This window comes from Balaenoptera musculus, chromosome 15 (assembly GCF_009873245.2).
Source record: "Balaenoptera musculus isolate JJ_BM4_2016_0621 chromosome 15, mBalMus1.pri.v3, whole genome shotgun sequence".
Lineage (NCBI taxonomy): Eukaryota > Metazoa > Chordata > Mammalia > Artiodactyla > Balaenopteridae > Balaenoptera > Balaenoptera musculus.
This window is the reverse complement of record NC_045799.1, coordinates 13,668,241-13,696,006: the sequence shown is the minus strand read 5'-3', so window position 1 is coordinate 13,696,006 and position 27,766 is coordinate 13,668,241. Positions and strand designations below refer to the sequence as shown.

Genomic DNA, 27,766 nt, shown 5'->3' with positions numbered 1-27,766 from the left:
CCTGTCCGCTGGGTGGGGGAAGGGATGACAGAAACCAAACCATTCAACAAAACAAAGTGTTCAGATGGGCCAACTGGGGCCTCCCAAAGATCTTTTAGATCCTGCCCCTTTGCTGAAACAGCTCTGTATTATTGGGCTGTCCTGTTACCATAAACGTGTGACAGGCAACCAAATGGCCAGCTCCCCTCAGATGTGCAAGAAACCTCGAGAAAGCTGTTGATGGTGATGGGGTTAGATTCGCGACATCCCAGGGACTTCACAAGTGCTTAGACACGCTGGTGGGTTCTCGCCTTAGTTTCCTCATCTGCCAAATGGGGATCCTCAGAGTGAGGATTCAATGGGTTAAACTCTACACCAGCTCAGCCAGTCAACATACGTGAGCTAGCCTCAGCTCCAGCGCCAGGACCTGCCAACACTGTTTTTAATGCAGCAGAGTGGGAAAGACTCTAGATGTAGGGAGAAGTGGATTAAAGCATGGATTTAAACCAAAGTGGAATTTAAACCAGAAGTGGATTAAACCAAAAGAGAGGTTCAAATCCCAGCTCTGTGGACGCACTGTGTGACCTTGGGCAAGTGGCCTGATGTCTCTGAATCTCCTTTCCTGATAGCTACAAAGAGGGATACTGATAATATAATACAAAAGGATTGATAAAAGTACCTAACTCATGGGATTTCCCTGGTGGCGCAGTGGTTAAGAATCCACCTGCCAATGCAGGGGACACGGGTTCCAGCCCTGGTCCGAGAAGATCCCACATGCCGTGGGGCAACTAAGCCCATGCGCCACAACTACTGAGCCTGCGCTCTAGAGCCCGTGAGCCACAACTACTGAAGCCCGTGTGCCACAACCACTGAAGCCTGTGCGCCGAGAGCCCATGCTTTACAACAGGAGAAGCCACTGCAACGAGAAGCCCGCACACCGCAACGAAGAGCAGCCCCCGCTCGCCGCAACTAGAGAAAGCCCGTGCGCAGCAACAAAAACCCAATGCAGCCAATAAATAAACAGAAAGATAAATAGAAAAATAAAGGTGTTTCAAAAGATTTAAGTATCACCAATAAAATCTTTAGTATTAGGATTTTTAATTATTATTCATTCATTTATGTTCTGTTTCCAAAAGAGATTTGCACTGGCTGAAAAGATCAGTGCAGTGTAGTCCCTCCACAAGGATTAAAGACCAGGGTCTTTCTAATTGTATTCCCTTAAGCAAACTAGCAAGTGGGTCTCGCAGGGAGGGTCTTAGCATACTAGCAGAAGCACTGCTTGGGGCTGCAGGGAACTTTGACAAGGAAGACTAACCCTAAAGGGTAGCGGGAACCAAAATCACACAAAGGTGCGGGGTCACCCAGAGAACTCAAGCAAGAGAGTCCACATTTCCCTGTTTAACAGGTCAAGTTACAATAGTAAGAAGGAGAGGCCGGCAGGTGGTCTAGCAGAGCCCCACCCCACTGTGGGCCTGCAGGGAATTTACCAAGAACACAGGGAGAGTCATTAGCTTTATAGTTCTGTATATGTATGTTCATGTAGTTAAAAAATAATAATAACTGGAACAACAAGCCTTTAACTTCATAGACATACAGGGAATTTACCAAGAACACAGGGAGAGCCATTAGCTTTACAGTTCTGTATATGTATGTTCATGTAGTTAAAAAATAATAATAACTGGAACAACAAGCCTTTAACTTCATAGACATATAGGGAATTTACCAAGAACACAGGGAGAGCCATTAGCTTTACAGTTCTGTATATGTATGTTCATGTAGTTAAAAAATAATAATAACTGGAACAACAAGCCTTTAACTTCATAGACATATAGGGAATTTACCAAGAACACAGGGAGAGTCATTAGCTTTATAGTTCTGTATATGTATGTTCATGTAGTTAAAAAATAATAATAACTGGAACAACAAGCCTTTAACTTCATAGACATATAGGAATTTACCAAGAACACAGGGAGAGCCATTAGCTTTATAGTTCTGTATATGTATGTTCATGTAGTTAAAAAATAATAATAACTGGAACAACAAGCCTTTAACTTCATAGACATATAGGGCATTTACTAAGAACACAGGGAGAATCATTAATTTTCTAATACTATATATATATGTTCATGTAGTTAAAAAATAATAACTGGAACAACAAGCCTTCAATTTCATAGACATATAACCTTTCCTTTGTTAATAAAACTTAAGTATTGAAGGTTTAAGGGACACGTTCTAAATTTTTTAAAAATTTGAAATACAGCGCACTTGGATATGGCAAGAATAACAGTGTTACATGAACGCCGGTTTCCCATGGAGACAGGTCTGGTTCACTTTCCACCCGGCCAGCAAAGGGCAGGGGCCACCCTCACAGGCGTCTGGTACTGCAGTGCTTCACGTAATCAGGACCAGGACAGCATCTCGGGGTCACCTAGCAACCCACACTGCAGAACTCGCCTCTGAGAAACTGGTGGCCAGTGCCCATCCCTGGCTGCCACCTGCCCCACCTCCCCAATTTGTGAAACACCTGTGTCCGCCTTGACCTCCCCACAACCACTCACCCAGCTGTTCAAGGCCAAACACGTCTACACTGTCTCAATTCCTCCTCTGCTGTCCTGCCTCAGCCTACCCAGCCCTTCAGCGAGTCCTCTGCACACCACTTCTAAAATACACCCAAATCTTCGCACTCACCTCCGTCCCAATCTCCAGGGCTATCACCCTTCTCCGTTCATTCTCAACAGGGGCAATATGGCTCCCAAGGGGCAAAAAGTAGACCTCAGGGGGTGAAAAAATCTTACTCTTTTTATAAATAAAGCACACATGTAGTATGTAAAAGGACATACGTTTAAATTTCATGAGGGTCCACTCTTAAGTGCAGACCCCAAAGAACTGAAAACCTATACTCAACAAATCCTCAAAGCAGCACTATGCACAGTAATGCAAAGATGGAAACAACCCGAGTGTCCATCAACAGACAGACAAGTCCTGGTATAAAGGAATGAAGTTCTGATGCATGCTGCAATGCGGGTGACCTTGAAAACACCACACTAAGTGAAAGGAGCCAGATACAAAGGCCATGTTTTATAGGATTTCACTGAAATGAAATACTCATACTGGGCACATCCATACAGATAGAATGCAGGTCGATGGTTGCCAGGGGTCAGTGATGGAGCAAAGGGATGGGGGTGGGAGAGGGGGCAGGGATGAGGAGTGGCTGCTTGGTGGGTACAGGGTTTTGTTCTGGGGTGATGGAAATGTTCTGGAACTAGGTAACAGTGGTGGATGCACAGAATTGTGGCTGTACTAAATGCCACTGAATTGTCTACTTTGAAATGATTTTCTGTTATGTGACTCTCACCTCCATTTCAAGAAATATTCATGGGAGGACAATTAGGAAGAAAGTGTCTAAAAGGGCTCCTTCGGGGGTAATGATGAAGAAAAGGTTGGGGAACGCTGCCCTAACCCATCATTTCCCACGAAGACCCTGTAAGAGCTCCCCACAGGTCCCCTACCACCTGCCACAGCACCCCTTCCCAGGGCACCTCCACCCAGCAGCCAGGACAGCACCTTAAACAAGGAAAGGAAACATCACTCCTCCATCTAAAACCATCCAGGGGCGTCCAGTTCCCCAGAATAAAAAAACCCAGTGAAACATCTGACCTTTCCTTGCCTCATTCTGGAATCTCCAGCCACGTGGCCCCTTGTGCTTGGCCCCTCCAAGATCAAGTCCGCTCCCAACTCAAGCCTTTACACTTGGAATTTCCAAGGAAAGACACCCCACCCACTCAACCCACCACTCCCACCCAGATCATACTGGCTGGCCGTCCTCAACATTTGGGTCCAATACCACCTCCTCAGAGCCCTCCCCTGCCAGCCCCATCTAAGCTGGCCCAGGTGCCCCTTTTGCCTTGAGAATATCAGCTCCAGGAGAACAGGCTCCTTGCCGGCCTCTGACGCTGCCAGGTGCCTGAGACATTTACAGCATGAGCAGATACATGAGATGATTAATTGAAGAATGAGTTCTCCGTTCCTCTTCTCGTGACTGTGGTCATGATAAACAATAAAGAAATGATAATGACAACCAAAATAAAACCTCTCCATTACAAAGGTGTCAATTTTCACCATCTCCTTGATATTCTGCATCTACTAAAGGCATGCTGAGTGATTAAACATCCAAGGAAAACACTTGGATAAGCAGCTCACAGAAAAATACAAACGGTCAAGAAGCACACTTAGAGAGAACCCTGAGCTCGACATAAATAAATGTAAACTCAGGTAAGGCATACGGAGATATACAGATAAATCTCCATCCTACATCCTTTTCACCTGCACGGTACACTTGTTTCAAAAATAACACCTAGTGTTCAGGGTAGGTGAGGAAAGAGGTACACTCACAGGCATCAAAAAACTATTCAGAGGCTTCCCTGGTGGTGCAGTGGTTAAGAATCCGCCTGCCAATGCAAGAGACATGGGTTCGAGCCCTGGTCCAGGAAGATCCCACATGCTGCGGGGCAACTAAGTCCATGCACCAGAACTACCGAAGCCCGCGTGCCTGGAGCCCATGCTCTGCAACAAGGGAAGCCACCACTATGAGAAGCCCGCACACCACAACGAAGAGTAGCCCCCGCTCGCCGCAACTAAAGAAAGCCCACACGCAGCAACGAAAATCCAACGCAGCCAAAAATAAATAAATAAATTTATATTAAAAAAAAAAAACTATCCAGGAGAGCAGTTAGGTGATAATGATATTAAAATTAAAGTATACCAAATGTAAAATAGATAGCTAGTAGGAAGCAGCTGCATAGCACAGGGAGATCAGCTCGGTGCTCTGTGACCACCTAGACGGGTGGGACAGGGAGGGTGGGAGGCAGACACAAGAGGGAGGAGATATGGGGATATATGAATACGTAGAGCTGATTCACTTTGTCATACAGCAGAAACTAACATAACATTGTAAAGCAATTATACTCCAATAAAGATGTTTAAAAAAATAAATAAAAAGTAGATGCTTGAACACACAAAAAAATAAAAAATAAATTAAATTAAAGTATACAGGGAATTCCCTGGCAGTCCAGTGGTTAAGACTCCGTGCTTTCATTGCCGAGGGCATGGGTACAATCCCTGGCTGGGGAACTAAGAACCCACAAGCTGCATGGTGTGGCCAAAAAAATTTTTTAATTTTTTAAAATAAAATATAAAAAAAAATTAAAGTATACATAACACACAGACCCCGAAGTTCCATTGCTACGAATTCACCCCATAGATATAAAAGTGCCCCGATACTGGATATGCATGAGAAGGTTCACTGCAACAGTATTTATAATAGCAAGGAATGGAAGATGGCTTATAAATGCCTATGCATTAGAGACTGGTTAAATAAATAATGGTATAAATACCATACAACCCTTAAAAAGAAAGACACAGATCTCTACATCCTGACAAAAATATGTGTGGGAAAAAGAGAGAAAGGTAAAATCAAGTGTGCACAGAAATGTCCCCATATGTGTAAATGTTTTTGAAAAGCATGCCCACATCTTTAAATGAACATACACATTTTTTTTTTCTAGCAGCACATCCCATAATCATGGAAACTTTGGAGAAAAACTGGAGCCCAGAAGCGGGGATAAAAAAATTAAAAACTTCAGCTTTTCTTTTACACCTTTCTATACCGCTCTAATATTGCTGAGTTTCATTTTGTTGTTTTAATTCTAACCATGTGCGTGTAGTCCTTTCATCGTGTAAAAAAAAAAAAGGGTCAACTAGAGGCATTTAGATTATGGGCCATTTTGCTCTTTTAAAAATGCTTTTTTTTTTTTTTTTTTTAAAGTAGAGGGAAGGATTTTTAATTAATTAATTAATTAATTTTTGGCCGTGTTGGGTCTTCGTTGCGTGCGAGGGCTTTCTCTAGTTGCGGCAAGCGGGGGCCACTCTTCATCGCGGTGCGCGAGCCTCTCACTATCGCGGCCTCTCTTGTTGCGGGGCACCAGACGCGCAGGCTCAGTAGTTGTGGCTCACGGGCCCAGTTGCTCCGCGGCATGTGGGATCCTCCCAGACCGGGGCTCGAACCCGTGTCTCCTGCATTGGCAGGCAGATTCTCAACCACTGCGCCACCAGGGAAGCCCCTAAAAATGCTTTTATCGTGGTTTTGTTGGGGGGAAATACTTTAAAACAGGTGCAAATATGTATTTGTTAATATAAAAAATGTAATGAAGGGAGAGGAATTCTGTAATTGTGTGACTCCGGCGAAGTTCAATCACTGGTATCTTCTTGAAGACTTTTATTCATGACCATCTAGAGAAACATGGAAAATACTAAGCTGGCCGAAATGTCTACAGCACTGGGGGTTAGAAAGTGAGCAAGGACCATATATAGAGAGATATAAATATATAATTAACATATACATGTCAGTAGTGCTGAGGTTGACAAACCCTGTTTGAAATAGCTCTAGATACACATATATACATTGCAGACATTAAGAAAACAAATCAATGTATCTGTTTAAAACATTTGCATTCACATGACTTCATAAAATCTACCTACTACTGATAATGAGAATATGTGCACTCAAATAGAAAGATGTCAAAGAAACATTGCTAAGTTGAAAGAAGCAAAAAGTTTAGTACAATCCCATTCCATCACACACACACACACAAGTTATTATTGTCATCGTCACTGTGATTATATACATTAAAAAATTTTAGGGGCTTCCCTGGTGGCGCAGTGGTTAAGAATCTGCCTGCCAATGCAGGGGACACGGGTTCGAGCCCTGGTCCAGGAAGATCCCACATGCTGCAGAGCAACTAAGCCCGTGCGCCACAACTACTGAGCCTGCGCTCTACAGCCCGCGATCCACAACTACTGAAGCCCGTGTGTCACAACTACTGAAGCCCGTGTGTCACAACGACTGAAGCCCGCGTGCCTAGAGCCTGTGCTCTGCAACAAGAGAAGCCACGACAATGAGAAGCCTGCACCCCGCAACAAAGAGTAGCCCCCGCTCACTGCAACTAGAGAAAGCCCGCGTGCAGCAGCGAAGACCCAATGCAGCCAAAAAAAAATTTTTTTTAAATAAATGAATAAATAAATAAATTTATTTTAAAAAAAAATTTTAGCCACCCAATTCTTAATAGTTGTCACCTCTCAGGGTGAAATTATGGACTATTTATTCTATAATATTAACATTTGAAAGGCATATCTTATATTCAGGGGAAAATGATGTAAAATGAAATGTAAATATTGGAGAGCTTCAAAGTTGAAGGTCAAGCAGAGTTTTATCAGTGCTGAAATTCAAAAGCATGGTACATAAATCTATGGCTCTCAATGAGGACTGGAGTGGTGACCATACCTCCCAGGGAACACGTGACAATGTCTGGAGATGTTTTTGGCTGTGATAATTGTGGGCAGGGGTGTGTTACTGGCATCTAGTGGGTAGAGACCAGGGACACTGCTAAACACCCTACAGGGCACAGGACACCACAGAGAATCATCTGGCCCAAAATGTCAGTAGTGCTGAGGTTGAGAAACCCTGTTTTAAATCACTCTAGACATTTTTGAAAGCAAAAAGACAATTGGAAATGCACGCTTCAATTAAGCCTTGAAACAGATGCCAATCCTTTTATAAAGCCATAAAATCTTGTCCAAAGGAAGACCTAATTGCCTTTGAAGTCACAAATAATTTAATCAGATTTTACACTCTGATGTACAATTCACAAGCAAAGGCTAAAACACATCATTTATTATCTATGTTTCCAAAACCCCCAGACTGTGCTAAGTGCCCTTCTGACTACACGAAACACGAGTCGAGTCGTAGGATTAAATTAGAAAAAAAGGCCCCTTCCCTCCCACGCACCCCAGCCCTCTGGGGGAGGTGGCAGTGGAGGAGTTAATGACTCACGCTGAGGTTCCTCTACTTACAAAGCCCTGGCAGCAACCTACACATTCAAAGGGCTGGCGGCATCTTGCACCACTCTTGGTGGCATGAACACATGAGCTCCACAGCAAAGAATCACTGGATGGTCTAGGACAGGACAGAAATGCTGTCCTGAATGGTTATTTAGTTCATGGAAAAGTATTCAGAACACAAGGTTAAGTTAAAAAAGAAAACCCTAAACAGTCTACACCAAACAGGTGATCCATGAAGCCAGCAGTTCACAGATGCATTTGATGCACTCTATAGGTTTTGTTTGTTTTGTTTTGTTGTGTGTTTTTTTTCGGCCGCACAGCATGTGGGATCTTAGTTCCCCAACCAGGGATCGAACCTGTGCCCCCTGCATTGGGAGCGCGGAGTCTTAACCACTGGACCACCAGGGAAGGCCCTATACTTTTTTTTTTTTTTTAATTTGAGCCAATGTGTAAAAGTTGGGGTAGTTTGCATTTTAAAAATATTTGAGAATTCTCTTGAACAACCAGAAATCTGGCAACACTGAGCCACATCCCCACTTGGCCAGAACCAGCAGAGGGATCTGGCCCCCAGTGCCCTTTAAAAAAAGCACACCTCTCTAGCTCAGCACACACGTATGGGAAGAGTAAGTACTGCTTTGGAAAGTGTTACACACACAAGCACCCATGAGTGTGTCAATAGTCATGAAGACGAGCAGATTTCTGCTTTAGTTCACCCCAGTCCTTATCACTTCCAAAACTCACTCATTTCCGTATCTGCCTGATCCCTGCAAGTATTTGAATTTTCAACTTGATAATATGATGTATAAACCAACACAGAATAAGTCCAGGACGGGAATTCCCTGGCGATCCGTGCTTTTACTGACAAGGGCGCAGGTTCAATCCCTGGTCGGGCAACTAAGATCCTGCAAGCCACTCAGTGCAGCCAAAAAAAAAAAGAGTCCAGGAAACAATTTCTAAGGGCTAACTGTGGGAAGTGGGATTATCCCTGACTTTAGTTTTTATAACTAACACTTGTTTTAAGACAAACATGTATTGATTCCACAGGACAAAAAGAGTATCTGAAACCGTCTTCCCTTCTCCCTGAAGGAACCCACATGAGACTGTAAGACCAAAAGACCACTATTGAGAGTGGTGAAAGCCAGGCCCCAGGACTCTTACCCTAATACATATTAATGACTTAAATCAGGATCCCGCAAGCAAATACTGGCAAAGGCATCAATTTGGCCAGGAGGTCTAGATAAAGGAGGAATCAGACAAATCATGGAGAATATAAACCACTCTGACCCTTAACACGACAAGATTCCAAGAGTGAAAGGCGTCTGGCTGAGCAAAGGGCTCCTCAGAGAGCTAAATCCAGCCCTAAGGGTTATAGACACATGATTCTGAGCTCCTCAATCCCCCAAACAAAAGGAGGGTTTCTAAACTCTCATAAAAATTTTATTTAATAACTTATTTCAATGTGTAGTCTTATGCGGCTGGCTACAAATTTTTCCCTGCTGAAACTGATAAGGTTTTTCAATACTATGACAATCTTTTTTTTTTTAAAAACACAATTTTGGATAAAGCGCAGTCTTGTCTCAATTATACTCTCTCTGATTGTTGGGGCATTTCAATAAATAACCCACTTCTCCTTCTACCAAGTGCTATTATCGCTGCCAACAGCAGAGGGCAGTGGTGTGCAGTGCAAAGAAAGCCCATCTAGATTCAGGATCTGGCTGTGGGAACTTCAGCACCCCCCATACTCTCCGCAGGGACTTCAACTTGCCTTCTGTAAAATGGGGAGACTGACTCGGAGTTTCTCTTAGTCTATAATAGAAACTGGCAAACCAATCCATGGGCCAAATCTGGCATACCACCCATTTGTATGGCCTGTAAGCTAAGAAGAGTATTTACCATTTTTAAATGGTTTGGTGGGGGGAGATTAATAGTTCATGAAACATACAAATTATATGGAGTTCAAATTTCAGTGTCTCAGCCACATACTGCCTATGGCTGTTTTAGTAACACAACCAAGGTGTTGAATAGTTGCACTGTTGAAACAAGAGCCCTACAAAGCCTAAAATATTTACTGTCTGGCTCCTTACAGGAAAGAGGGCAATTTCTAAGACTAAAACAATTTTTAATAAATACCTTCTCTTCCTACACTATTCACTGGCTGCCTAACTCATGAACAGCAAAATAACCCAGGCACATACTAGTAAGCAGTTATATTCTGGGAAACGGCTTTAAATTCTACTGAAATGGGGTATCTGCTAACTTACCACCTCAAAAGTCACTCATATAATAAGGAGTTTTGTCAGGAATTCTGACGTCATTTCAACCTCTGAACCTCTTGAGGAAAGACAGAAGCTTAATTAAACCCATTACACGTGTTCTTCTTATTCGTCTAAAACTATGTTTCCTGAAATATGGTGCTGGAACATCAATGGTGGTTCAGAGACCAACATGTTTTAATTTACAAGTTATGTGCTAATTTCATGTCTATCAGGAAAAAACACAGCAAAAAATTTAAACACATGAACTTATATACTTTATTTAGCTTAGCATTTATAAACTGCATCTGCAATTTATAAATTGCAGACTTAATATTTAAGAATGTAATCAAATGGGTGGTACTTAAGATTATGGCAAAAAATCATAGCGGTCAAAGTTCAGGAAACAGTAATTCATGGGATTGCTGCCGAGTTAAAACACTTTCTCAAAAGCATGATCTCTATGAAAACTAAAAGGCTGAGGAGTTTGTGTGATTATATACCATGTTAACTTGGCTTAAATGGAATCATGTCATGGAATAAAAGTAAGCCTTTTAAGGACTCTGGTCAGAAACTAGGGGGCAAAACGGAAGTTTTTTCTGAGGCTGGTGAACAGAAGTTATGTCATCAGAACAAAGCTCTAAAACTCAACTGTGAGTCCCTCGACCACATGGCTGGATCAGACCTGGAGAAAGACTGCAGCCTTTATTCTGAAGAATCAAAAGCTGTTGGTAATTAACTGTACTCCACCTACGGCCCTTTGGAGAGCAGCTACAAGCAGTACTTGAAATAAGCAAACCAGAAAGAAGCAACAACACGAACCAAAATGAGTGGAGTTCTTTGAGTTTACCACTAAGTCCCCATCATTTTATCTTCCGGGGACATTGGTAGCCTCCTAACTGATGTCTGCTCCTTTTTTTTTTTTTTTTTTTTTTTTTTGCCCGCACCACGCGGCTAGTGGGATCTTACTTCCCCGACCAGGGATCAAACGCAGGCCCTCGGCAGTGAGTGCGTGGAGTCCTAACCACTGGACCGCCAGGGAATTCCGGACACCTGCTCCTTAAAGAGTTCTTACGTGAAGGAAAGAAGGGGGAGGGTGGTGTCTGAAAGGCTATCCGAGGGTAATGCTCTGGCCAGAGGTCTAATACTGGTGATCCAACTTGTAGATGTGCTTTATTCATTCTGGAAAATATCTTAAGACATTTTGAGCTGACATTTCATAACTGGAGATTCTATATTAAAATGCAGATTTCCCATTTCTCTGGAAGAATGTTAAGATGTGAAAACAGTTAAGTCCACATTCCTGTGGACATTCCAAGGGCTGAAACCCTTGAGAATAGGGCGAGTGTCCTGGGGTTCATCAAAAGTCTCCCCAGCCCAGAGCCTGAGGGCTAGCTGCTTTCATCACCATGTTCAGTGTGGAGCTTCTTTCTACCCATGCTTCTCTAAGATACAACAAGAAAGAACAAAGAGTAAAGGCCGTGTTTCAAGAAAAATGAGAGTACACCCATTTCCTTGTGGAAACAGAGTTCTTAAAGGTTTTAACATGCAACCAAACTGTCTGGATAGAAAGAATTCAATTTAGGTCACCCTTGCTTTTGTTACACTCAGCCAGCATCCCTCATTTGTAACACCTCTCTGAATCCACACAGGCATGGGATGAGCAACTACCAGAAGAAATAATATAGTAGCCAACATTTTTGTAGCACTTACTGTTTCAGGCACTGTCCTAAACCCTTTACGTATGGTGGTTCACTTATCCTCACAAGAACTTCTGAGGCAGGTCCTATCATCATGGTCGTGTTACCAGTAAGGAAACCAAGCCACGGAGGGGTTAGGTACCTTGATTAAAGCCACAGGGCTAGTGAGTAGCAGAGCTGGGATCTAATCTGAGACCAGCATCTTCATTCGTCACCACTGCTACAGCAGCAAGGCTCCAAAGTGCAACACAACTGTTCAACGGGTGGACCTTTAAGAAGTGGGACTGCGGGGCTTCCCTGGTGGCACAGTGGTTGAGAGTCTGCCTGCCAATGCAGGGGACACGGGTTCGAGCCCTGGTCTGGGAAGATCCCACGTGCCGCGGAGCAGCTGGGCCCGTGAGCCACAACTACTGAGCCTGCGTGTCTGGAGCCTGTGCTCCGCAACAAGAGAGGCCGCGATGGTGAGAGGCCCGCGCACCGCGATGAGGAGTGGTCCCCGCTTGCCGCAACTAGAGAGAGCCCTCGCACAGAGACGAAGACCCAACGCAGCCATAAATAAATAAATAAATAAATAAATAAATAAATAAATAAATTTATTTTAAAAAAAAAAGAAGTGGGACTGCTCTGGGGAGAGAATATTCTTGTTTCCCTTACATGTTCCTCTAATATTTGAGCCTTAAGTAATGTGAATATCTAGTTTTGATAGAAAAATGTTTCAATTAAAATAAAATCCTTTTTTTCTTTTTTTTTTTTTTAATAAAATTCCTGAGAAAGAAAAAACCTGTTGTAGGAAGTTGTGATTCATCTCAGAGGCATTTGAACAGAACTCTGAAGGATTTCTGACCACCTCTGCCCACTTCTAGGAACGACCTCCAGCTGGCCTTTGGGGATCACTTTTCTCATTTTTTGGGTCCCTATAACTGCAAGAATCCCACTGGGTTACTCACTTAAAGATTAAAATTTGCTCCACTGGGATGAAACGCCATGCAGCTCTCTTTGACTTTGTGATGCTCACCAGGTAGGGCCAGACAGGTGTGGCCCCGATGGGAGCCCCTGTGTCCCAGGGGCCCCCTGTACCCTCTCCCACCTGGGGCTGACCTGTGCTCTTGTCCAGGAAGTCTATGGACTCCTCACTCGCGCTGAAGTGGCTGGACGTGGCCTTCTTCTCGGCGTCCTGCTCCACGTCGGAGCCTGTGTGCACGGAGGAGTTGGTGCTCATGGGGGAGCGTGGCATGTCCGACAAGGAGATCCTGCGGCCTGTGCCCCCACTCAGCATCGGCTTGCTCATCAGGATCTTGGGCGACGCCGTCATGTCGAAGTTGAGCTTGACCTTCTCCTGCTTGTCTATCTTGGCAGCACCAGCGCTGGGGTTGGAGGGGTCGAGCAGCATTTGGTACTGGCTGTTGGGCGTGTAGGGCGTCCTGAATGGAGAGTAATTAAAGACCCCAAACTTCCGGCGGATGTTCTCCACGTAAACCTCCATCTCTTGCATTGCACTGTTGAAGATGCTTTTGGTCTTTTTCACAGAAAAAGGAATCTCTTTAGACATGAGGTAGCAATTATTTATTGGAACCCAGGCCCTGGGAGTGCAAAAGAGAAAGGGAGTTTAAGTCAACTGTGGTCATTTCCAAGATTCTTAAGTTTTTTACAAATTTATTGTGCAAGAACACTTAACATGAGTTCTACCCTCTGAAGAAACGTTTAAGTGAATCACACATAATTGCTGTATCAACTGAAAAACAAGGCACAACCTAAAAGTTGAGAATTATTTTTTATCTGGCAGACAAAACTGAGGACTTGGACTTCCCTGGTGGTGCAGTGGTTAAGAATACACCTGCCAGTGCAGGGGACACGGGTTCAAGCCCTGGTCCGGGAAGATTCCACATGCCGCAGAGCAACTAAGCCCGTGCGCCGCAACTATTGAGCCTGCGCTCTAGAGCCCGGGAGCCACAACTACTGAAGCCTGCGCACCTAGAGCCCATGTTCCACAACAGAAGCCACTGCAATGAGAAGCCCACACAGCACAACGAAGAGTAGCCCCTGCTCGCCGCAACTAGAGAAAGCCTGCGTGCAGCAACAAAGACCCAACACAGCCAAAGATAATAATTAATTAAATCTTTTTTTTTTTTTAAAAAAAAAAAAAAAGGACTTAAGCCTGGACGCAGCCTCTCAGATCACGCTGAGGGACCGCTCCCAAGAGGTCAGGGAGGAGCCAGTATATATAGGAGGTTCTGCAACAAAGACCAGGTAGTGGGAACTTCAAAGATGATTGTTAGTTAAAGAAAACCAAGCATCTCAAGTTAAAGAATTTAGCATTTTTTTTCTATGTATGGGAAGAGGTAAGCATCAGGGCTCACTGACATCATTCCTTTGATATGCGCTATCGAGGACAGGATCCTGTGCTTTCCCATCCTGAGTGTCCTCAGGGTGCACCGCTTAGGGTGGCTACAGTGGCTGAGGGCGGGGCTGCGGGCTGTCTTCAGCCTGAGTTCCCCCAGGGCTCACCATCCAGGGCGCTGGTACTGGCTTGATGGTTGCAACATCCTTTGTTTACTGAGAGGGCAGGCAACACTTCCCCCCCCCACCCCCCCCCCACCCCCCGACAGCTGATTATAGGTATATGTTGGTACAGCAGCTCTCTAGAGCTTATTCATTTTGTTTAACTGAAACCTTACACCTGTTGATTAGTACTCCCCATTTCTCCCTGCCCCCAGCCCCTGGCAACCACCATTCCACTCTTTGATTGTATGAATTTGACTATTTTAGATAGCTCGTACAAATGGAGCCGTGGTATTTGTGTTTCTGTGACTGGCTTACCCCGCTTAGCCTGAAGTCCTCCAGGTCCAGCCATGATGCCACATACTTCTTAAGGCTGAACATTATTCCACTGTATGTACAGACCACATTTTCTCTATCCATTCATCTCTCGATGGTCATTTAGGTTGTTTCCAGAATTTTTTATTTTTCCTTAATGCAAACCAAATTAGCCTAGTGGACTTTCCAAGATTCTTAAATACATATTCCTTTTTTTTCAAATGACTTGGTTTGAATGGCTAGCTAACGATCCACTTAACAGGCATGTTCTGTCACAAGGACCAATCGTGAACATGAAACTTAGCTACGACATTAAAAGGCTCAATAGCTTAGTCATTTCAATCCATTAAAAAAATAATAAATCCCCTTTGGCTCTGGGTTGGTAGAGAGTAAGAAAACAGTCTGCATCCTAGACTACACCTCTGAAAAGAGAATTATCCCCCAAATCTCACTCTCCTGCACTCAGACATAAAAGCACTTTCTTTTCTCTTTTAAAACTGCGATTCTATGTGGGACTAGAAGGAAATATTGGACAACCACAACCCTAAAAGGAGGTGCATGATTCTGAATGTGAGATAATTCACATGGAAAGTAATGGGAAAAGAGCCTATTAGCCTTAGGGCATGCGCCCTCCAGCTCCCACTCAAGGCTAGTTCTATCTTCCTACATTCAACCCCCGCTTCCCAGCATGCTCTGCAGAAATTCACTAGAACATGAGCTGCTTTTCTGGAATTAGCCATACACGTGACTGCAGGCAGGAGAAGGGAACACGACCACCAGGCTCTGGGGAAGGCAGAGCCGATACAGGAACATCCAGGGTATAACTCCGTGACATTTAATGCCCCAGCCTCAAACCAGCTTGTAGCTGGGAATCTGGTGGGAATGAGCTTTTCCAAGGAGACCTTTGGGATTTCATAGACCATAAACTCAAGCCAAGAACTAAGCAACGGGGAGCAAAGTAGACTGTGGAGAGGTGGAAAACTCATACCCAGTCTAACACAAGCACCACCTACTCAGGTGCTATCAAAGTGCCAGGTGGGAATTTAGATCCAACCCCACCAAGTCTTCCAACATTTTAAAGAGAAGTAGAAAATACGGACTCTTTATATTCTCTTTTACCCAAATGTTAACAGTTAGCATCTCATTCCTATTTTTTAAGAGAAAACCACCCGGGAGAAATAAAGCCCGGCCATGGGACAGAATTCAGGACACAGGCTGGCTGCTCACAACTCTAGGCGATACTACATCACGACACAAATGAAAACTGAACACCCAAAAATATCCACCCGCTCTCTCAGAGTGCTGGAAATCACCTGCTTCTCATCTGCTCCAACTCGCGGCTGTCATTCTGCAGAGACGGGAGGAACCACAGGTACAGCCAGACAGAACAAGGGCTGGGCAGGAGCCAAATGCCCTCAGGGCCAGAGTCTGCGGGGCCTCTGGGGGTTTCAGCTGGGTGGGCAAGAATCTGGACCAGGCAGGACTCTGAGGAGCAGTGGGGGTCCCCAGGCTGCCCCGACAGCTAATGCCCCTTCCCTAAGCCAGCCTCAGCTCTGTCGTCGGGGAGACGGAGAATGAGCCCCTACCTGGAGGGATGCTGGGGGAGATGCACCTGACCAGTCCCTGCACCACCAGAAGCTGATCAGCCAGGTGGTCCCTGTGATTGTGCCCACCCGCCCCCGCTTTTGTCTGGAATCAGGGCCTTAAGTTCAATGAAGTTGCTTCACAAGTGATTTCAGAAAAGGGTTTCTTTTCCTTAAAGAAGGCCCAGGAAATACGGAAAGGGAAATCAGATTTGCTTAATGATAGAAAGCCTCTGGGAGGCTATGTCCTAAGAGGCGACAGAATCACACAGCTGAGCTACTTCCTAGCTCTGGGCCTCGGTTTTCCTATCAGTAAAATGGGGATAAAAGCAGCTTCTACAAAAAGTGCTTAAAACAGTGTCTGGGTTTCCCTGGTGTGATTCCGTCCTGCATGACTGTTCCCTGGAACAGTAGTCTTTTACCTCTGTCCACCTTCTCTCCCACCTAAGTGTACGCCATCAACCCATGGAAGATTCGATGGACATGGACATGAGCCCCCTGAGGCCCCAGAACTATCTTTCCGGCTGTGAACTAAAGGCCGGCCAAGATGATCACTTTAAGGTGGATAATGATGAAAATGAGCACCAGTTATCTTTAAGAACGGTCAGCTTAGGGGCTGGCGCAAAGGATGAACTGCGCATTGTTGAAGCAGAGGTGATGAATTATGAAGCCAGTCCAATTAAAGTAACACTGGCAACTTTGAAAATGTCTGTGCAGCCAACTTCCCCTTGAGGGCTTTGAAATAACACCACCTGTGGTCTTCTGGTTGAAGTGTGGTTCAGGGCCTGTGCACATTAGCGGACAGCACTTAATAGCTGTGGAGGAAGATCCAGAGTCAGAAGATGAAGAGGAGGAGAATGTGAAACTCCTAAGTATATCTGGAAAGCATTCTGCCCCTGGAAGTGGTAGCAAGGTTCCACAGAAAAAAGTAAACCTTGCTGCTGATGAAGATGAAGATGAAGATGAAGATGATGATGATGATGGTGATGGTGATGACTTTGATGATGAGGAAGCTGAAGAAAAAGCTCCAGTAAAGAAATCTGTACGGATACTCCAGCCAAAAATGCACAAAAATCAAACCAGAATGGAAAAGCCTCAAAACCATCAACACCAAAATCAAAAGGTCAAGAATCCTTCAGAAAACAGAAAAAAACTCCTAAAACACCGAAAAGGACCTAGCTCCGTAGAAGACATTAAAGCAAAAATGCAAGCAAGTATAGAAAAAGGTGGTTTCCCTTCCCAAAGTGGAAGCCAAATTCGTCAATTATGTGAAGAACTGTTTCCGATGACTGACCAGGAGGCTATTCAAGATCTCTGGCAGTGGAGGAAGTCTCTTTAAGAAAATAGTTTAAACAGTCTGTTAAACTTTTCTATCTTCTTTCATTTCTGTAGCAGTTGATATCTGGCTGTCCTTTTTACAATGCAGAGTGAGAACTTTCCCTACCGTGTCTGATAAATGTTGTCCAGGTTCCATTGCCAAGAACGTGTTGTCCACAATGCCTGTTTAGTTTTTAAAGATGGAACTCCACCCTTTGCTTGGTTTTAAGTATGTATGGAATGTTATGATAGGACATAGTAGTAGTGATGGTCAGACAAATGGAAATGGTGGGGAGACAAAAATATACATGTGAAATAAACTCAGTATTTTAACACAGTAAAAAAAAAACAACACAGCTTTTTTTTTTAAGCTCTGCAGGCATTTGATAAAATATTTTCTACATTTGTATATAATAGTGTCTGTGAAATAAAACTGAAAAAAAAAATGCAAAATCTTTTAAAAGACAAAAAGCCCATGATGGGACTCTTCAGAACATGCCTTGATTTGTGCAAGAGCCTCCAGGGGCTCGCTCTCTCTCTCTCTCTCTCTAACATTTATTAACTTGACAATGGGGGAATTCCCTGGCGGTCCAGGGGTTAGGACTCTGCGCTTTCACTGCCAAGGGCCCAGGTTCAATCCCTGGTTGAGGAACTAAGATCCCATAAGCCACACAGAGCGGCCAAAAAAAAAAAAAAAAAAAGACAATGAACATGCAGTGGTCGGTGCTATTTCTTATTCTGCTGTCCTGCCTTATTTTGCGTACCCCTGGTCCAGGCTTATGTTTTGGCTCTGCAACCTCGAAGCGAGCTCCCTGAGAAGGGACAGCACATCACAATCCTTGCAGCCTCCCCTGAGTCCGTGTCCTGTTTCTGGGTCGGACCCAGAGCAGGCTGTCAACAAGCCTGCCCCATTCTGCTTTAAGAACATCCTGGGGAGGAAGGGACGTCCATCCTTTTAGAAGTGGCTTCCACTACAGCTGTCAGGGACTCCCTGCCCAAGGCCGACTGAAACCTCCCCACAACTCTTACCTACTGTCCCTCCACCACTGGGATATCCTTAACGACTCCCCCAGTGTGCCCCCTGCACCCAAAATGAGCCCGACAGTTCGACAGGTCCCCTCCAAGGGGACAGGAGACACCATGGAGGGAGGGTTAAGGAAATCTAGTGGGGCATCAGACTTGGGCAGCTGTCTTTTTTACAAATGTAGGGGGGCCAGCTTCCAGGACAGCTCCCACCCAGAACCAACCTACACCTGCAAGTTCAGGGGAAACAGCCTCTGGAAACAGGGCCGGTGAAGCTCATGGCCCCTAAGCCACCTTCAATGGCTGTCAGGCAGGCAGGAGTAAGAGGTCCATGCAGAGTGGGCACAGCTGGAGCAGAACCCACGACTCTTAAGGCTCTGGGAATATTTGGTGCTTGGGGGACAGCAATGCTTGCCCCCCGCCATGGATATCCTAAGTATTATCCACACTGAGTTACAGTATAGAATAATCCCGAATCATCAAGATGGTTCATTAACACTTGCCATGCTCTAATGAAGAGGCAGGAAGATGTACAACCTGCTATGTCTCTTGCTCTTCAAATAAAAGCCAGACTTCTGACCAAAGCCGCCCTGGTGACCCAGGCCCAGCCCACCCCTCTGATCCCACCTCTTACCCACTCTCTCCTCCCTTATCCTGTTCAAACCACACTGTGCTCCTGGATTTCCCTGAGCAACTAACTCAGCCTCGGTCCGCCCTTCCCTACCTGAGTCCCTGCTCTCTCTGGTCCCTCTACCCAGATCTTCACCCGGCCCCGCCACTACCTCCTGACCTGAGATCATACTGTCTATTCCCCACTTGTATGTCATCTGCCTTCCCCACTTCCGACGGGCAGCGTCTGCCTGCTCGCTCCTGTACCCCAGCATCTAGTACTCAGCCTGGCACACGGCAGGCACCAAAGACATGTTTCTTTGAATGAATGAGTAAAGGAATTTTAGAAAAACTTCCCCAAAAGTGGTCAAAATCAAAGTATAATACTTCCTATCAAACCTGGAACCATCTCAGCTAATTTCCATTTTGTCTCCTATCAATGGATTGCCAGAATTCCTGGTAAATGATTTCAGATTACTTTGATATTCTTTTTTTTTTTTTTTTTTGGCAAGATGACAAGCAAAATTTAACAGAGAGTAATATTTCAGATTCTGGTGTTGTTTAAAATGAGAAACTGTATTTTCTGTACATTCTGTGGGTGGGTATAATTTTCAAACTATGTCTGTTAAATATTCTCCCCTACACACACACACACGCGCGCTTTCTCAGACTGCTTGGTAGGGTTTCGGGAGGGTTTTTGCCTCATTTAGTCACAATGTAACTCTTGCTAAAAGAGAACCAAGAAATTACCCGCCGCTCATCTCTGTCTACCTGTTGTTCTGAAGCACACAGGGGGCTGCACTCCACAGAGAGCTGCTATTAGCTGGAATAATTCACGTCGCTGGGAGAGGGGGAGAGGGGAGGGCAGGAAGGCTGGCAGGGAGGGCTCACACCTGTCAAAACAGCAACCCCTTATAATTTCCCATTTTAGCTCCACAGAAAAGGGAACAGGAGGGGACTACCCAGCACAACGATGGGAGACTCAATTTACCGGCAATCTGGGGAAATGCTTCTGATCCCTGAAAGCATTATTTTGAAAAGCAATTTGTGCGGTGATTTAATTTACTGCGGAAAAACCCAAAAAAGAACAGCAGCACTTAAAATAGCCGTGGAACCTATGCCGATGCCGGCTGCGTCCACAAAACCACGAAAGCAAGATTCTTTTCCAACACACCTGAAAAAACTGAAGCCTGTGCGTGATCACGCTTATTAACACAGCCCAGGACAGTATTTTTAAAGTACAAGATCACTGGCTGGTATCAAGACAATAAAATAATAGCCGTACCCACCGCCCCTTCTTGTATTCACTGACAGGATCAAAGGTTCAGTCACAGCTACGCGTTTGAAGCCTGTGTTTAACTCCCACCTGTCGTGTTGTCCAAAGAAACGGGCATCAACCTGCCCATCTTTATCCCTCAGAGCTTTCGCAGGCCAGAATGGAAACCCCTTCAGTTTTGCCCAAACCAAAGGATGTGGATTGCTCTAGGAAAAGAAAAACAAAATCCAGCGTTTGTATGTATTCGACAGCAAGATGCACACATAAAGCTCGGTGGGTGAGGTTAAGCTAAGGCAGAGGTGATACAGGCCACAGAATGAAAGCGAACAATTTCCAGCAGGGTCTCCCCAAGTGGCAGTCCCTAGATGTGCAGCCAGTAAGCCTGGGCAAGGCTGGGAATGGGGTTAAATGGGGAAACCAAGAAGAAGTGAGCACTGACCAAAACCAGGCTTGGACTCTGGCTGTGCCGCTCTTGCCCGGGTGGCAGTGAACAAGAGACTGTACCTTTCTGGGCAACACAGGGACAGTAATACCTACACCCTCTGTTAAGCTGGAGGGCTGAATGCACCTTACATCCAGCATATAATAAGGGACGGCATTAGCTAACTTTATTCTTTACCGAGAGCTACTCAGGGCCTTAATGATTCAGATGTCCATCTCAAAAGGCAGGAAAAGACAACCTATGTTTTGATTCTCAACTCTACTTGCCCAATCTTGCGGCCCAATACCCTCCCCCCACACCCCCATCCTCCCAGCTCACCCCAACGACACACTTCTCTGCAGAACATCAGTTTGGAAAATACAGATCCATGGGGACAACTAGGGTGACTTTCTCTCCCCACCCCAATCCCAGCCTCAAGAACCATGGTTTAGAGAGACCATGGAGTTAACCCTGGGAAGGATTTCCAAACCTCTTAAAATAGATCCAACATGATTTGTAAGAAACATACTCCTTTAACACGACTCGGGTCATCATCTGCATGACTTTGGCATGTCTCTCCTCTCTGATGAGCTTCTTTTCATGCTGCATCCTGCTGTTTTCGAGGGCTAATAAACCCAATAAATCGGGACGCTACCTCTGGCACATGACCTTTCAGCCAAAGAGGTTTATCCCACCTGGATTACTCCCATTCTGCCCTAACTTAATTTTCAGTAAGAAAATTATTTTAAAACTTCATCCAAAGTTCATCCAATAAGCCACCTGGAGAAAGCTGTCCTGGGTCACCAAAGGCATAGAGTTCAGAAAACAAAAAAAGGAAAGGAAATCCAACTTACACAAGGCTCACAAAACCAGTTATCTCGTTTTTGGCAAGCAGCTAGATAACACTCTGGACAAACTTCGATTTCATTCATCTGTAAAGCAAAAATGTGTTAGAATGTGTCACTCCTAGGGGCCTTATATCTGCAGGCCCTCAAGAAATGCATGATAATACTGGCAGGTAAGATTAGCTTACCTAAGTCCCACAGTGGGGAACACCCTGGACTTCAATCCAACTATTTCTCACCAGCCCCGACTCGCCCACCTAGCCCCAGTCGCCATCCTCTCTCGCTGGACCATGTCTCCCAGCTTCCCAAGCTTGGTCCATTCCCCACACAGAGCAGCCAATGCCACCTTCTACAAACACAGATCCCATCTGGTCCCTCTCCTTAGACCAGTGGTTCTCTACTGGGACAGTTTAACCCTTCCAGGGACACTTGGCATAACTGGAGATATTTCTGGTCATCGGTCATCACAACTGGGGGTGGACAGTTGAGACTGGAGTCTATGATGGTACAAGGACAGTTCCTTCAACAAAGATGTCTCTGGCCTCAAATGTCAGTAGTGCCGAGGTTGAGAAACTAACAATGAAATCTAAACACCTGGTCAGGGCTTCCCTGGTGGCGCAGTGGTTGCGAATCCACCTGCCAACGCAGGGGACATGGGTTCAAGCCCTGGTCCAGGAGGATCCCACATGCCGCGGAGCAACTAAGCCTGTGCACCACAACTGCTGAGCCTGCGCTCTAGAGCCCACAAGCCACAACTACTGAGCCCGCGTGCCACAACTACTGAAGCCCGTGTGCCTAGAGCCCGAGCTCCACAACAAGAGAAGCCACGGCAATGAGAAGCCCACGCACCACAACGAAGAGTGGCCCCCACTCGCCACAGCTAGAGAAAGCCCACGCGCAGCAACGAAGACCCAACGCAGTCATAAATAAATAAATAAATAAATTTAGATAAATAAATAAACACCTGGCCAGTTCCTTCAAGGCCATGCCTGGTCTGGCCTCAGTCTACCTGTCTGAGCTCCCCAATCCCTTCCCTTGACTCTGGTCTCTGCTTGCCATGCTCAATTCTACATACCTCTAATCACACCATCCGCAGCAATTAATTAATACCACGTTACTCTATTTTATTTCCACGGATAACTGAAAATTCTGTAACTGACCGTCCTCTCTCTTGAGAAAGTGCATTCCCCCAGAGAAACGTCATGACTTAGAACTAAGGGCCCTGGAAGCTCCCTTCTTGGATCTAAATTCAGACTCCACTACATCCTAGCTCTAGAACTTTAGGAAAAGTTGCTTATACTGTCTGAGCGTCCATTTCCTCACCTCATAGAATGGGGATGAAAGCAGTACCTACCAAACAGAATTATTATAAAAATTAGATGAGATAAACGTAAAGCATTTCAAGTGACAAGGTGCCAGACACATAGCAGGTGCTCAATTAATGATTATTAATAATTTTATAGTAATTACTAATTATAATGGACTGACTGACTGAGGGCAATGAATAAATGAGTGAATGAATGAATGAGTGAGTGGTGGACCATATTTCTTCCTTCTACCCACTCTCCTTCTGGGCTATTCCAAAGGTACTGGGTAGAACAAAGCGGCAACATCAAGTCCAGGACAGCCCCGGCATTGGGGCCCACAAAGCAGCACTATGTTGCCAACAGGTAGGTTCAGAATGCCAGACAAACAGCATCTGGGTTCAATAAATTCTACATTATGACAACCCACCAATTAAAAGTCTAGGCTTCAGCACCCAGATCAAGGGAAACGAATCCTCAAGGCGGAAACAACTGAACAACTCGCCCAGAGACAACTCCAAGTCGCCAACAATCATATCAAAAAACAGTCCATCACCACTTGGATCAAAGAAATCAAAATCACAATCACAGTGAGATGCCACTGTTTTTTACTGATCACACTGGGACAAAAACATATATACACAAACAGTTTTCAAATTGGAACTTCCAACATTGCAAACGACACAGAAAAACCACCACATTTGTTCACTCCAGGTCATTGTATAAGTAACGCTGTAGCATTTCCAGAAAACAATCAAGAGATATCTACCCAAAGCCATGTTGATAGCCTCAGACCTAGTAGTTGCATTTCTAACAATTATACTAAGGAAATAAATCATCAGAACAGCCATGATAAATTCTATTCTTCCTCTGTGTTTAATTACCTAGGAAAATGCTCAGAGTGAAAAATGTAGATTATAAAACTCTCTCTATACAAATATATAGACATGGACATATCCTAAGATATCCAAATGTTTTCTTTACAAATGAACGGAGGGATAGATGAGAGTGCAGACAGGCTGAAGGCCATTACATCTCAGTTTTTTTGTGCTCACAACAGGGATCTAACAAAGAAAGCTCCCCTGTACCACTTCTGCCATCAGCCTGTCCTGTAACCACTAGAGCCTCAGGGCACCCAGCCCAGGAGCTGCATTTCATCCACACCATCAAAACTACGGGGTATTTTTCCAGGACACCTGGGCCACTCTCAGAGAAACGCAGGACCTTTCCTGCAAATAATGTCAAAACCCAAATACCTTCTGCAAGAAGACTGAAAGGGACCTGAGGGGATGCCACAGATTGTGGGGCAAAGAAATCATAAACTCTATTTGACCCAGAAAACTCAGGATGTGCAGTGCTGGACCACGACTCAAGGCTGAAAAATCCCATCTCTCTTAGATCTAAGATTAGGGTGCTGATTTATAACATATTATGGCATATCTGTTGCTTTTAACTTTCCTTGAAGAGAGGGGCGCTATCTGTGCCTCAACAAATTCCAAAATTACTAGAGCTACCCACTGGGAGATTCCGCAAATGGAAACTTCAATCACCCCAAGCCTTCATTCTAGGTACACTTAAAAGGGGACAGTAGGAAACACATACCTCATGCTCGCAGATTTTGATGACTACTTTCGCTATTTGCGTCAATTTGTGATTTCCTGAGGGAATAAGAAAATAGGATTAATTCAAATGGAAACACAGAAATACCCAGCCTTGGGATCATACTTCCACTTACACCATTTTAACTTGCTTTCTTCCAGGATTAACCTTTTATTTAAAGGTTAAAAACCATACATTTCTGGCTTCTAACATCAGTTCAGATTAGGTGACTTTTCCCATGAACCAATCTTTGGTGCTTAGATGTCATCTTCTCTGAAACATAACAATTTGTGTTGGTTTCCGACAGTTCATGAATTAATATTTGAAAGATGCTTTTATATTCTCAAGGCTCAAATTAGTGAAAAGGAGCCTTCTTCTGCCCATTGTCACAGACCCCAACCCAAGAATAGTACAGGAGAAAGACGACATTTAATTGAGTAACTCTAGTGTTCCTGGTGCTTTGAAATACATTTTCTTGTTAACTCTTCAAAAAGCCTTATTAGGAAGCAGGCATGAATGTTTTCATTTCACCAAAGAGTAAACCAAGGCTCAGGAGTCATCACTTATATGAGACCACTTAGCTAACGAGTTGAGGATATGGCCCCAGGTCTAACTCTTAACCCTGAACCTTTACACTAAACCAGAGAACAAGATGGCCAAAAAGCTGTGTTTTCTTCGAACATTATGACAATTTTTAGAAATTGTAAATTTGGTGGCAAAAAGATTTCATAGGCACACACACAAATACCTAGATTTCTGGCTTGTCTTGAAAACTCAGAAGATCTAGGAACTCTGTATCCAATAAACCACTGGAGTGTCCAGGGGAGATACCCCTCCAGACCAGGTAGGAATTCCCTGTTCTCCGCAGTCACTCGCTCTCCCCACAGCCAGTGGTCATCCTGGCTTATGCTATTTTTCTGCTACCTGAGCTCATTCACTTGTTTATATGATCTTACTGCCCTTTCTATATATTTGAGTTTATAACCTTTACACAAATTCTCAATGTCTAGGGTAGCTCTCTTTCTCTCCTCCCTGCACCCCAACCCTGCTACTGAGTTAATAATGCAAAACATGTACTTTAAGCAGATAGCCATCCATTCATATATCTTTCCTCAAACATCAGCTAACAACAGTCTATGCTAGGCCCAAGGGTATACAGGAAACAAGTTTGGCATCTGCCCTTACAGAGCTTACATCCTGGTGAGCAACTCAAATAAAAAAAAGCACCATCCAGAAAGTGTGATAAAATGCTGCCATGGGGAAGTACAGTTACTGTGAGAGCCCTTAACAAGAGTACATAGTACGGTCTGGGTCACGAAGGAAGGCTCCTCAGAGGACTGAGAGGCTGAGACTGAAGGATAAGGAAAACTCATCAAAGCAAAGAGGGGAAGAGTGTTCCAGCAGGGGACAAGAAGAATAGAACAGGGCAGGACCCTGAAAGATCTACTTGGCCAGAAGATAGACAGAGGATTGTGGGAGAGGGTAGGACAATGGGAAAGGTGCCCATCAAGGAGATTTTAATAGGAGCTCTCCTCCATTCTGTCCAGAAGGCTTAACCCACAAAAATGCAAATGACAAAACTTTAACCAGAATATAAAGAACTCCTAAAACTCAATAATAAAAAACAACCCAATTTTTGAAATGAGCAAAAGATGTGAATAGATGTTTCACCAACAAATGATATACAAATGACTAATAAGCACATGAAAAGATACTCAATACCATTAGTCATTAGAGACAGGCAAAACCACCATGACATAATATTTCATGCCTTCAAGAATAGGTAAAATTAAAAAGAGACAATACTAAGTGTTGACAATGATGTGGAGCAACAAAGATCCTCATACACACTGCTAGAAGGAATGTAAAATAATACAACCAATTTGCAAAACAGTTTGGTAAAATTTCTTATAAATTTAAATATAAACTTACTCAATGATCTAGCAATACCAGTCTTGGGTATTTATCCAAGAGAAATGAAAGCATGTGTCCACACAAAGACTTGTATAAGAATGTTCACACTGGCTTTATTCATAACAGCCAAAAACTGAAAACAATCCAAATATCCATCAACATCAACATCAACAAAGGGAATGGATGAATAAATTGTATGTTGATACAATACTGTTACCAGACTTCCCTGGTGGCGCAGTGGTTAAGAATATGCCTGCCAATGCAGGGGACACGGGTTTGAGCCCTGGTCCGGGAAGATCCCACATGCCGCAGAGCAACTAAGCCCCTGCGCCACAACTACTGAGCCTGCGCTCTACAGACCGTGAGCCACAACTACTGAGTCCACGTGCCACAACTACTGAAGGCCGCGCGCCTAGAGTCCGTGCTCCACAACCAGAGAAGCCACCGCAATGAGAAGCCCACGCACCGCAACAAAGAGTAGCCCCGGCTCACCACAACTAGAGGAAGCCCGCGCGCAGCAACGAAGACCCAACGCAGCCAAAAATAAATAAATAAAATAATTTATAAAAACTATGTATTGATACCACTCAGTGATAAAAAGAAACAAACCACTGATAGACACAACATGAAAGAATCCCCAGGGCTTCCCTGGTGGCGCAGTGGTTAAGAATCCGCCTGCCAATGCAGGGGACACGGGTTCAAGCCCTGGTCCGGGAAGTTCCCACATGACGCAGAGCAACAAAGCCCGTGCACCACAACTACTGAGCCTGCAAGCCCCAACTACGGAAGCCCGTGTGCCTAGAGCCCGTGCTCCGCAACAAGAGAAGCCACCACAATGAGAAGCCAGTGCACCGCAACGAGGAGTAGCCCCCGCTCTCCACAACTAGAGAAAGCCCGCGCGCAGCAACGAAGACCTACCGCAGCCAAAAATAAATAAATAAAATAAAAAAATAAATTAAAAAAAAAAAAAGAATCCCCAAAATATTACACTGTGTCAACGTAGCCAGGCATAAAAGAGGGCACTCTGACTCCACTGGTATGAAATTCTAGAATATGTAAAACTAATCTCTAGTTACAGAAAACAGAATAGTTCCTTTTCAGGAGGGTGGATTGACTGGAGAGGGGCAACTGGGAATATAATGGGGTGATAGAAATGCTCTAGGATCTTATTTGGGGTTGTAGTTACAGAGGTGGTTACACATTTGTCAAATTCATGGAATGTACCTGTAAAATC

General features: G+C 44.5%; 1 protein-coding gene and 1 pseudogene across 17 annotated transcripts in view; one reads left to right on the top strand and one right to left on the bottom strand.

Annotated features, from left to right (window-relative positions):
* Positions 1-27,766, bottom strand: part of ZMYND8 (zinc finger MYND-type containing 8) — a 131,455-nt gene that overhangs the window by 46,597 nt on the left and 57,092 nt on the right. For all 17 annotated transcript variants that reach the window (XM_036825486.1, XM_036825491.1, XM_036825492.1 and 14 more), the window contains 4 exons: positions 24,622-24,677; positions 21,725-21,802; positions 20,540-20,655; positions 12,926-13,407 (listed from right to left, as the gene is read on the bottom strand). In XM_036825486.1, coding sequence (XP_036681381.1) covers positions 12,926-13,407; positions 20,540-20,655; positions 21,725-21,802; positions 24,622-24,677 — 732 coding nt within the window. The remainder of the gene's footprint in view (positions 1-12,925; positions 13,408-20,539; positions 20,656-21,724; positions 21,803-24,621; positions 24,678-27,766) is intronic.
* On the top strand, positions 16,350-26,014 carry LOC118881078 (annotated as a pseudogene).